The sequence below is a fragment of the Ochotona princeps genome, chromosome 11 (genome assembly GCF_030435755.1).
Source record: "Ochotona princeps isolate mOchPri1 chromosome 11, mOchPri1.hap1, whole genome shotgun sequence".
NCBI lineage: Eukaryota > Metazoa > Chordata > Mammalia > Lagomorpha > Ochotonidae > Ochotona > Ochotona princeps.
In genome coordinates this window covers 5242219-5254665 of record NC_080842.1, presented here as the reverse complement: position 1 = coordinate 5254665, position 12447 = coordinate 5242219, and the positions used below count along the sequence as shown (strand labels likewise).

Genomic DNA, 12447 nt, shown 5'->3' with positions numbered 1-12447 from the left:
GGGAAAAGACTAGAAGCTTTTCCACTAAGATGTGAAACTAAACAAGATTGTCCATATTCACCACTGCTATTCAATATAATTATATTTCAAGTCCTTGCTTGGGCTATTAGGAAAGAAAAATAAATGAAAGGAATTCAAATCAGAAATGAAGAATTAAAATCAACCCTAATTATGGATGACATGATTCTCTACATAGGAGAACCAAAAAATTCAACCAAGCAACTAGGAAATCTTAAGAAAATTTTGCAGGATATCAGGACACAAAATTAATGAACATAAATGAATGGTGCCAGTATTCACAAATAAACCCATGGATTAGAACTTCTATTAAGCTAATCAAAAATGCAGAAGCCTTCTATAATGAAAATTATGGAAAAGCAAGAAAAAACAGAAGACATTAAAAGATGGAGAAACCAACCATGTTCTTGAATTGGCAGGAAAAACATCATCAAAAAGTACACACTACCAAAAGTAATATGCAAAGTTGGTGTTATTCCAATCAAAATATCAACATTCTTCTCAGAAATAGAAAAGATGATACAAAAGTTCACCTGGAAACACAAGTGACCATGATAAGTCAAAGCTGTCCTGAAGAATAAAAATAAAGCCCAAGGAATCATAACTCCAGACCTCAAGACAATGATCACACTGTGGGACACTGGTCACCAAAACAGTCTAGTACTGTTACAAAAATAGAAAAGAAGATCAATGGAACAGAATAGAAATTCCAGCAGGGAACTAACAGATGTATAACCAACCAATCTTTGCCAAGAAAACTGAAGAGAAAAAACGAGGGGGGGTGGGCAGGGGAGGGGAGCTTGGTCTCTTCAGCAAACGTTGCTCATCCAAAGAAGGACAGGGGAGAAAGACTGGTGTGCAGCCCACCACCCTTGTTGCATGCCAGTGAACAGGACAGTTAGACATCTCAGACAAAACCGTTGTCAGGTGGTTCCCTGGGACACAGTGTGCCATATGCTTACGACTTCCCACATAGGCTAAGCATGCAGAGGTCCAGGGGTGATCTCTCACATTGCTTTCCTTGGCTGCACGGAGTCCTAAAACCATTATGTTTGGCCTTCTGATGGTGTCATATAATTCCTGGATGGTTTTCCAGCTTTACTCAGTTTCTCTTTCATATTTCTCACCAGACATTTTCTCCTGAAGTGCCTTCTACTTCTGATATTTGTTCTTATGCCTCATTAATTCTATCGTTGAGAGTTTCCATTGTATTTTTAATTGGCTCACTGAATTTTTTCATTTATGATATTTGTTTGATTTTGTTCCAATGCTGCTATCTCCTGCTTAACAGATTCCTTGGACTCTTTTTCTGATTTGTGGAGAACTTCATGGTAATGATGTTTAAATATTCTTTAGCTGACTGTTTTTCAGCTAATTCTGAAACTGAAATGATTTTTTTCTCCTTTGTGAGGGAAGAGTCAGTTTTCAGGTTGCGTATATTTTCCCTTGAGCCATCTACCTAACAATTAGTATTTTTCCCTTGGCAGATGTTGTTATTTTTATGTGTGTCATCCACAGGTCTGCAAACTGACTTTACCAGTCCATTTCAGGGCCCGGAACTCCATGGTGGCACTCACACCAGTCCCTGAAGTGATTTTCAGCCACAGGCTGGGATCATACACTGCTCTCCTGCCACAGCCTCCACAACCAGTGCCACTGTGTTACCTTCTCCTGTCTCCAGCACTGCCTGTTGAGCCTTTTTCTGAAGGTGTGAGCAGCACCAGAGCTGAGGAGGCACAGCCGGTCCTCTAAGCGGTGTCTGTCACATGTCTGTCAGTGTTGCCTGACTTGTTTTCGCTTTTTGCTCTGGATTTGGTCAGTTCCAATATGTTAATTAAAAACATACTGTAAAACTATTATAATTAAGGTAGCATGTCATAACAATACATACATCGTTTAAACAAAATAGAAAGTCTTTCACCATATACAAAGATCAACTCTAGATGCTATCACATGGCAGAGTGACAGAACGGAACAGCTGGAGGCAGAGGCAAGCAGAGATAAGCCTTCAAACTTCTGACTTACTGCCGAAACACTCATGGTGTTCAATGCTGTCCAGGCTGAAGTCAGCAGCCCACAGGCTCCTCGAGGTATCCCACGTGGGGAACAGGGTCCCAAGCACATATTGTCCTCTATTGCTTTCCCAAGCCATCTGCAGGAGTTAGACCAGAAGCTTCAACTCAAGATTGATACCTGAACTTTTTTTCCATGAACTATTTGAAATAATGTGTGTGTGTGTTTGTTGGCATAGGTGTCTGTATGTGTGAAATAACCCATCACTATTGTTTAGAATATGCTAAATAAAGCAGTTAACATCTGCATTGTGTTGATGCTTTAATCAAACCTAAGACTGTTATTGACATTTAGGAAACCTAGCGATTACTTTACATAAATCTGTCTTTGCCAGTTCAGCATTTTGAACCCATTAAGTCTAATAATAATTTCCAGCTTTCCTTGCTTCTCATGTTTTTCTTTTAATTTAATACAGTAGTAAAAAAAAGTAAGCTAGATATTGTACCGATATGCTGACCTACTTTTGAATGTTTGCATTTGAAAACTGCAAATAAGCTTGATTTGCTTTTATTATTTTAAAAATTATTTTAACTGATATTATTCAATAATGTATTACTTTTTCATTTAACTAGATCATTTTTGCATCCAAATTTCCTGATTTATTCATACAACAAATCAAGAACGGTATACTTAGATACTTCATTCTTAAAGGTAAGGTATATTATCTGCTGAATTAATTTTCATTTTCTATGTGGTAAAGTTGTCATTGTTGAGACGATAATAAATGCCTTAGTGTCTATAAAATTATGTAGCAAACAGATCATAAACTCATTTAAAATGAAAATTCCAATGAATTCCAATTCCAGTGCTGGATGATCAAGAAGCAACAACATGACCCAAGTACCAAGTCAGTATGTGACTGTCTCAAGGATATCCTAAAACACACAGCCATGTGGCCTTGACCTATTGCTCAAATACTCATCCTTGTCCGCAGGCCTCCGTCTTGGCCTCAGACTTGTGCTCACTCTCAGACCACTGCCTGCAGTTTGATCCCGGTCTCTGACACAAGCAGTAAGCGAACTCCAGATTTCACACACAGTCTGTGCTGCTCCTTATCCAGTCAGGCTGTTATTTTTTTTACAAACTATCTGACACAGTTTATAATGGGAAGTGAAGATACATCATGGTGTGGGTCTATACTCCTGAATGAAAAGTGATGTCCAGTGAAACCTATCTTGAGAATCTGGTAACTGTTTTTTTTTTTTTTTTATCTTGCCTATACATGCAATGCTATGATGCACTTAGAAGAGTGTTAAGCTTGTGGTGTTGCTAAAGGACTATATTATTGTAATAATATGGGAGAAACTCAAGGGGGAAAGAGGGAGAGGGAATCCATATACTTATAAAATTGTATCATGGAAAATAATAGTAATAAAATATAAAATAATTAAATAAATAAGTACTTATTTACATGTTTTCTTTTTAGAACTTTGAATAAATTACTCCATGCCTTTCTGTCTTGTAATGTTTTATACTGAAAGAAAGGAAAGCAAAACAATAGCTTTCGGCAATCTTTTAGAGTTTTCCTGTGTATGACAAGTCATTGTTGGCTTGGTCCTTTTCATATTGTCTCTGATTTTGATCTGACAGTTTTATTGAAGTGTATCATTGTGTGCAATGTATTTGGACACCGAGGCATTTTAATCTTAATATAAGTAGTCTTCCTCACTTGACAAATGTATACTGAATATCTATTCATTATTTCAACTTTTATTAACTCATTTTACATGTTATCATATAATGGTTCTATTATCACATAAAAGCTTAATTGTAGCTAAAAATTCTATTGCAAATATAAAAGTAGCTTGAAGAGAGGATTTTGAAGGTTCTCACAATCAGTCAGTTACAAATGTTTAAAGTGATTCCTAAACATCCTAGATATTAACTTCCCAAATTATAGAGTACCATTATTTACTGGAATATCGTGTTCTGTTCTTGGACTTTCCATCTTCTGAAATTCTTACCATCTCTATTGGTTCAAACATTTTTAGTGGTTAAATATTCACTCTTTTTGCCTTTGGATTCTCTTTACAAAGAACTACCAGCTTTCTGTCTTTGTGTTGTATTATTTTTTTCTTCCAAGATTTATTTGTTTATTTGAGAAGTGGAGATTAGAGACAAAGGAAGAGACAGAGAAAGATGTTGAGGGAGATTTTTTTTATCCACTGTTTTTCATTCCTGCAATGGCTGCAAAGGTGTGAGCCATCGGAAACCAGCAGTCAGGAGCTTTCTGGTATCCCAGATGGAAATCACCTTTGCAGGTGGCTTGTTCTACTGACTAAGCCACAATGCTCATCCCACTACTAAATCATCTTCCCGCCTGTCATTGAAGCCCATCTTCCTCTGTGAATCTCCTAGTTGCCTACTGTGTTACCTAGTCTTATTATTTCTTTTGTATGATGACATTCTCTTTTTGTTCGTGCATTTTTTCTCATGATCTCATTGAACATGTTCCTGATAACTTAATACTATTTCAGCTATATAATGTAACTCCATTACTTTAGGACCAATAATTTGAGTTTATCATGTTCTTTGGTATATCTTGTCTATGTCTTTATTTCCCTTGGCTCTCTGTGCTGACACCTGTGCCTGAGATCAAGCACCTTCTGTGCTTCTGAATGATAGTTTACCCTCAGGAAAAGTCTCTGCTCTTATCTGCACCAGGCATTCGGACTGTCCCTGGGAACTGTTTCACTCACTGGGAAGAAGGGAGCAGTGAGCAGTTGAGATACTTGTTACTCTTCTCTTCGAGAAAAAATGAGGAGGGCCCATGCTACGTACAAGTTCAAGAACCACTTTGGTTCTAGCCCATGTGTGGTTAGATGGTGCCCAATGCTATTCACAATGGGTAAGAAAAATACAAACACTTTGGTTAGTCCATATAAAAGTGTTGTAATGGTGGAGGCCCAGCATGGTAGCCCAGTGGCTGAAGTTCTTACTTGCACGCAATGGGATCCCATATGGGCTATAGTCCCAATCCCGGTGGTCCTGCTTCTCATCCAGTTCCCTGCTTGTGGCCTGGGAAAACAGTTGAGAATGGCCCAAGGCCTTAGGACCCTGCACTGCGTGGGAGACCCTAAAGAGACTCCTGGCTCCTGGCTTCAGATTGGTTCAGCTCCAGTCATTAAGGCCACTTGGTGAGTGAATCATCGAATGCAAGATCTTCCTCTCTGTCTCTCCTCCTCCCTGTATATCTGACTTTCCAATAAAAGTAAATGAATCATTGTAAAAAGTTGTGCAATGTTGAACACTCACTTGCTAGCAAAGCCAGGCTCTAGCAAGTATGTTTGCCATCCTCTAGTGGAAGGTCTTGGCTGAATGAGTGATGATTTCACAGGGCACAGGAACTCACATATTTTGTGTGACTTTTTTTATCTAAAGCAACAGAGCATGGCTTAGGTTCTTCGACCCTTTCCCATGTAGGGCACCCTGAAAACCCTTCTGACTCCCATCTTCAGACCCGCCCAACTTGGGCCTCTGCAACTATGTGGAGGGTATACCAGGGAATGGAAGATTCTTTCTCTCCTACTCTGTATAAATCTGCCTTTAAAATATCCAAAGTAAATATTTTGAGAAAGTCTTTGTTTAATGGTTTTAGCCATCTTGACATGAAGTATCAGTGAATTTTCTCCTCTCATTTTGTAAAAATGTTCGTCTTCCATCCAATGAGTGTTTGTGCCTTTGAAATTTAGTGAGGCTGATACCTGAGGTAAATAATAATAATAATAATAATAATAACCTGTTTTGCAAGCAGGCACCCAGCGTTAAGTTTAGGTTTCATGCTTTATATTGCCGAGCTTTCTCGTAACAATGTGGACTGTGCTCCTTTTATTTATTTATTTATTTATTTGGCTTGCTAGAAATCCTGCTGAAAATAATGTTTGCTGGTCAAATATAGGTGTAGATTTTTTAAATCAGCTGAATGCCTTTCATTATATATGCGTGCCATGTATGCACTACACCTTAAGGCAAACAGCTGGAAAAGCATAGAGGTCAGTAAGCTCTGTGCCTAACAATAAAATCGCAGCATGGGATATTTGTGTGAAGACGGTAGCTAAGATTACTACAGATGCATGAGGCTAAGAGAAAGAGGTTGAAGACAAACAATACTAAATATGAAACTCTGATAAACGGTTTCGTACAAGCAATGCTTTACTGTTTGATACTATCTTTGGAGAAAGGATGAAACTGAGGACACACTTAACTACTGATTTATTAACATGCATCTCTTATCTTTTTAGATGCATTGCTTTTACCAGGGACATGTTGCTGAGATTAGAAAATCAGCTGTGATTGTCAACACCTGCTTTGGACTCAGGTAATTGCATGTTAGCAAGATGTGCACAGCGAGTGAAGCAAAGAGACATGGATTCAGTTTGGTTTTTGTTTTTCCTATAATATTTTAAACTCATCTTTCCTCCTGTTTTCTCTGTAAGTTAAGCCAGAGTTTCCATCGTAATATTTACGCAGTGGTATATGAAGTCATATATGACGAATGTGTGCATCTCCAAACAACACTAAAATACAAACTGTGGCGATGTTCCATAAAAGATCTAAAATTTAGTTTGCAAGTTAATTCTGTTCATGAGAAATGTGTTTTAATTGCAATTCCAGTTCTCTTGTGTTTGCATATTTAGAGGATTATTGCAGTTGGATAACGTCACCTATGGAATAGAACCATTGGAATCTTTGGTAACAAATGAGCACATGATTTATCAAATAAGGACGAATGAAGTTGGTTATTCCTCCCTACAAGAAATGTACTCCTTAACCAAGAATGCACCACACTTTTACAACATTATAGTCAAGTCACATGTAAGTAAATCCTTTCATTCAATCTTTTTTTACTTTAATCTTGATGAAAATAGTCACATTGAAACCTGTGAAGGACATTCAGTTGATGTTGATTCCACTACTGTTTCTGAAAGAGAAAGCATTTGTTTTAACTTTTTTGATGCTTATTCAGATAGCAGCTAAAACAATGCAACATCTACTGGAGACAGGGGAACCCATTGTGTTGCATTCAGGTAACCTCTCACTTAGGGTACCTGCTTCCCATATGGTAATGCCTGGATTCAAGTCCAATTTTACTTCCTATCCAGTGGCCTGCTGGTGGCCCAAGTGTTTTGCATCCTGCACCACAAGTAGGAGACCTGGAAGAAATTTGTGAAACTGAAACCAGGTGTCCCGGCCTTGATTCTGAGGCCATTTTGGGTGTGAATCAGCAGATGGATGATCTCTTTCTATCTGTCTCATTATATTTCTCTCTCTCATCTCTCTCTTACTCTACTTTTCCACATTAAAAAAATAAACTGTAGCCATATAAATGCACTTAATTTGTAAATCATCAGTGATCTCCCAATATGTTTTTTATGCACAGTTTTTTTCTGAGTTCACATATTATTAAATTGATGACTTACAGATTTTACCAATATTTATTCTTTTGGGGAAAAAAAACATCATTTTGATGTAAAGCTTAAAAGCAGAAAGGAACAACCTAGGAAATTTCCCAAATTTTGTCAATGTAATGCTTATAGAATTTGAGATTATTTTTTCTATTGTTTTTATATGTCTGATTATATAGAGATCTAATGCATGAAATTTTAATAAAAAATGCTCTATCTGCATATATGTGGATTGGATCATATTTTAAATATTGATTTCACTTACATTAAATATGAACCATATGTGTATAAAAGGAAAGATAAAACAGAATAGAGTGTAAAACCCATTTTTGCAGTCTAAACTCTCCTGTGGAACACTTTGCTATCTTGTCAGGTATATATTAGCATACAATTTCCTATGTAAACAAATGCACTTCTAAAAGTTCATTGAAATGGAATTAAATGATAAAAATAAAAATTGTAAACTTCATTTCTTCATGTAATCTCCAGCAGAAACTTTTCTAAATTAAGTTCACTTAGCTAATTTTACATCAGTAGAGAATTGAGAGTCCTGGAATTTTAGCCATAGCAATGTAATCAGACATAGAGAAGGAGAGAGGAGAGAGAGCTTCCATCTGCTAATTAACTCTCCAAAAGGCCACAATCCAGAGTGAAACCAATCCAAAACCAGGAACCAGACTGCCTCTGCCCAGTCTCCTAGGTGTGTGCAGGGGCCCAAGGCCTTGATCCATCCTCCACTGCTTTCCCAGGCATCAACAGGGTGCTGCATAGAAAGTGAAGCATCTGGGACTAGAATAGGCACCCATATGGGATCCTGGTGCTTGCAGGTGAGAGATTAGCCTGTTGAGCCACAGTGTTATACCTGTGGCTAACTTTCTTAAAGCCCTACCCTGATAAGCAAGTGCTATAATTTCTTGACCTACCAAAAGTCAGCAATGTTCCATGAGCATTCAATGCATTCAAAATATACCAGCACAACCATTGCTTTTGACGCATTTGGTTTTGGTTGCGAGGACTACTCCACTTTAAGATAGCTATTGCTTAGATTGTACTTTTTCTTAAAACCACATTGCATATCCATGTTCCTCCCATGTTATGTTCTTAGTAGAACTTCTTCAGGAACTTGATCTCATTTGATTCATCAATTGAAATCCCTGTCTGTAGCTGATCTAGGTTCAAGCATTCTGGTACTCAGTAAGCAAAAGTTTGCTCCATTTTTTCCTTTTTAGCCATGATAATTCTGGAAACTAAACCAATTGCAATAAGAGTCATGAAGTATAATGTTTCTACTATGATCCAATTAGTGGTGTGAGTGGCTTGCCACTATAGAGTTTATATTCAATATTCTCTATTCCCTTCCAAACACTGATTTGTCATGTTAGTATTATTATAGACATTTTGGACTACATCCATCATCTTAATACTGTTACAGTTCATCTTCACCTTCAATTCTGTGTATTTTCTTGCTGTGATCTTCACAGATTATGTAGGTGATGTTTGGTCTTATGTTTTACCTACTTTGTGTCTCAAACTAGATACTTTTCAACTATTATGGCAAGTATTGTTAGTTTTTTCTGGAACAAAAATTGGAATCCATGCATATACAGTTTTTATAATGAAGATAAATGTTCTGTGAGTATTTTCAGGATAAGAATTCACTTTGCTGAGCCCAGCACAGCGACTCAGTAGCTAAACCCTTGCTGCCTACTACACACCGGGATCCCATAAGGGCACCAATTCAAGTCCTGGCTGCTCCACTTCCCATTCAGCATCCTGCTTGTAACCTGGGAAACAGTAGAGAATTACCCGAAGCCTTGGAAACCTGCACCTGCAGAGGAGGCCCAGAAGAGGATTCTGGTTCTTGGCTTCAGATTGGCTCAGCTCTAGCATTTGTGGCTTTTGGAATAGTGAACCAGAAGATGAAAAATCTTTCCCTCTGTCTCTTCTCTCTGGAAATCTGTCTTTCCAATAAAATGAATAAATCACCTAAAAATGAGGAATACACTTACCTTTTAAATTTGTTTTTGCATGGATGTGTTGAAGTTTCCTCACTTACACAAGTATGCGTTTTGTGTTTCTGAATAGGTATGGTCTCAATGGCTATAAGAGCCGGTAGTAGAAAGTTTAAGATGTTAAGATTTGTAATCAAGAAGGAAATCATCAAATGCATTACAATTTAGAAAAACAGCAGAAAACAAACCAGCTTTGATGAGCCAATGATGAAGCTGAAAATTTCCCAGGAAACTTTTAAAATCAACAATACAAAAAGTAAAGAATAATACACTCGAATGTTGTTTCTTCAAAGGGTAGAGAAACCAGTCATAATGACTGAAATCCTTTCAAAACAGTTAAACATTTCCTATTTCTTCATGGTGAAACATGAAAAATTGCAAAAATCTTTTATCTAATCAAGTTACCTTTAAAATAAAATGACAGTCTTGATTTTTTAATCTGTGTAATGTTGCAAAAACTTTGTGTCAATGTTACTTAAAATCCTAAATTAAATGTGAACTTCAGATATGCTATTCACACATCTATACAGGGTATAACAATATTTTCAGAAAAGGCAACATCACTTTCCAACAGTTTGCACTTTCGTAAGAGAAAATAAGAATGGAAAACTCCCTTGGTCAGATTTAAAACATGTGTGACAGGTTCCATAGCTGAAGGAATGAATGAGAGTTTGTGAAGATTTTGTGCCTGCTGTGAACTGCAGTTTTCATTCTCCATCAGTTACATGTTGAAGCCCTGGCCACTGCCCCTCCCAGGGAATGTATTTGGAAGTTAAACTTTGGAATGTAATGTAGTGACACAGCTGTTGAAGAAAGCAATCTTCCTGATGGCATTCGTGCCTTCAAACAAGAGAAGAGATAGAAGCATAGTCTGCCGAACTCTGTCAAATGACAGCACAGTGTCGCCATAGACATACAGAGCAGTCAAGCAGAGTGGAGGCATCAGTGTGCGAACCTCCAGCCACCATTCAAGGCTGCCGATTCAGTAAATACCATGAATGATCACAGATGACCACTCTGGTTTTTGGATCCCTGTCACTTCCATGGGAGATACAGATGGGAGCTCCTCCCCCTTCATTTTTTTTTTTTCAACAAACAGCTTAAGAGGTATTGCGTATCCGTATGAAATAAAACGAGTTATGATCTTTATGCAAAGAAATTGGGAATCAAAGTTGTGGAAATTTCTCTTAGGGATATTTCAAACAAACTTGACTGAGTAATGTGCATTCTAGATAGTAGGTTAAGTTGTCATTGCAGTGCCCGCAATTTGTGTTAGAATGCTAGGATTACCTACTGCTGCGGCTTCTGATCCAGCTTCCTGTTAGGGAATACCATGAATGACCACATGTGACTACTCTGGTTCTTGGAGCCCTGTCACTTCTATGGCAGATACAGATGGGAGTCCCTTCAGCCTGGCAACATCCTTTCCCAGAACATCCCAGCCTCATCTGTTGCAGTCTTTTGGAGGAATGAATCATTTATTGGAAAAAATTTGATCTTCCAATCTGTCTATCCCACCATCACTTTCTCCATCAAATTAATTAAAACAATTAGACGTGTAAGAACTCGATAAGATAGCCATACAAATCAATATCAGACAAAAATTTGGGTTTATAAAGCTGCTTTATATGCTTACAAACACCACAAGAATGAGATATTCTACTTCTAAACTTTTGTCAAGAAAAAGAAACCATGTATATAGATGAAACTACACAGTTTAAAATTAATATGTAGAGAAACAGTACTAATAATTGTTAAAACATCTAAATAATCCAAATGGCCATTAGTAAGTTAATGTATAATAAAGTTGAAATGTGTCTCTAATAGAGTACTAATAAATCCAACAATTTCATGGGAGACTGAATGAAAGTAGCTGGATAAAAAAGAGATCACTTAGTACATGTTTCCACTGAGCTGAAATTCTAGATCAAATTATTTTAACCTGTGGTGGAAGGCTGAAGATTATCAGTGTTTTTTTTTAAGATTTTATTATTATTATTGGGAAGCCGGATATACAGAGAGGAGGAGAGACAGAGAGGAAGATCTTCCATCCGATGTTTCACTCCCCAACTGAGCCGCAATGGGCCGGTGCGCGCCGATCCGATGCCGGGAACCAGGAAATTCCTCCGGGTCTCCCACGCGGGTGCAGTGTCCCAAAGCTTTGGGCCGTCCTCGACTGTTTTCCAAGGCCACAAGCAGGGAGCTGGATGGGAAGTGGCGTTGCCGGGATCAGAACCGGCGCCCATATGGGACCCCGGGCGTTCAAGGCGAGGACTTTAGCCGCTAGGCCACGCCGCCAGGCCCAAGATTATCAGTGATTTTGTGCCATGTGGACTACCCACACGGGAGAAAGTGATTGAAATATTGTATAGTGACAGTGGATTCATTCATGTATGTACTCTGCCACACATCATATGCTTCAAACTGGTATGTCTTGTTTAATACAAACCTCACACATTTAATATAAATGTTAAAATACAAAAACAATGAGGAAGGAAATGGACACGCTCATATAGAAGAATGCAGCACTGCTTGTGACACTGGCCTTGTGTCCCCAAGCAATCCCGTGCGGAAGAGGAGCAGCACAGGCTGACGGGATCTCAAAGTCCTCGATCGCTGGCAGTGAAGAGTGGACTGATGCACCAGAGCTTTCTCGATGCTACACTGCAGAACAGCAGAGTTCATGAAAGCAAAATCGCAAACCAGGAGATATTCCAGGAGCATCAGATATTATTAGCTAATATGAGCCTACTTTAAGCATAAAAAGAAAATTACACCAGTTCAAGCTCATTTTCTCCTAGTCATGCTTGAACAGCCTAGTCAGGGATCTGAGCAGAATGTGGCTCTCTCTGCTTGGCCACAGCCTCATGGGTCCCCACAAATGTAGCCCCTCACTCCAGGACTGGTATTTCAACATATCAGAGTTCCAGTTTCAATCC

General features: G+C 38.3%; 1 protein-coding gene across 1 annotated transcript in view; it reads left to right on the top strand.

Annotated features, from left to right (window-relative positions):
- LOC131481477 (A disintegrin and metallopeptidase domain 3-like) overlaps positions 1 to 12447 on the top strand; it is a 55777-nt gene that overhangs the window by 18137 nt on the left and 25193 nt on the right. Inside the window, exons 4-6 of the mRNA XM_058670469.1 lie at positions 2664 to 2742; positions 6333 to 6409; positions 6729 to 6906. Coding sequence (XP_058526452.1) covers positions 2664 to 2742; positions 6333 to 6409; positions 6729 to 6906 — 334 coding nt within the window. The remainder of the gene's footprint in view (positions 1 to 2663; positions 2743 to 6332; positions 6410 to 6728; positions 6907 to 12447) is intronic.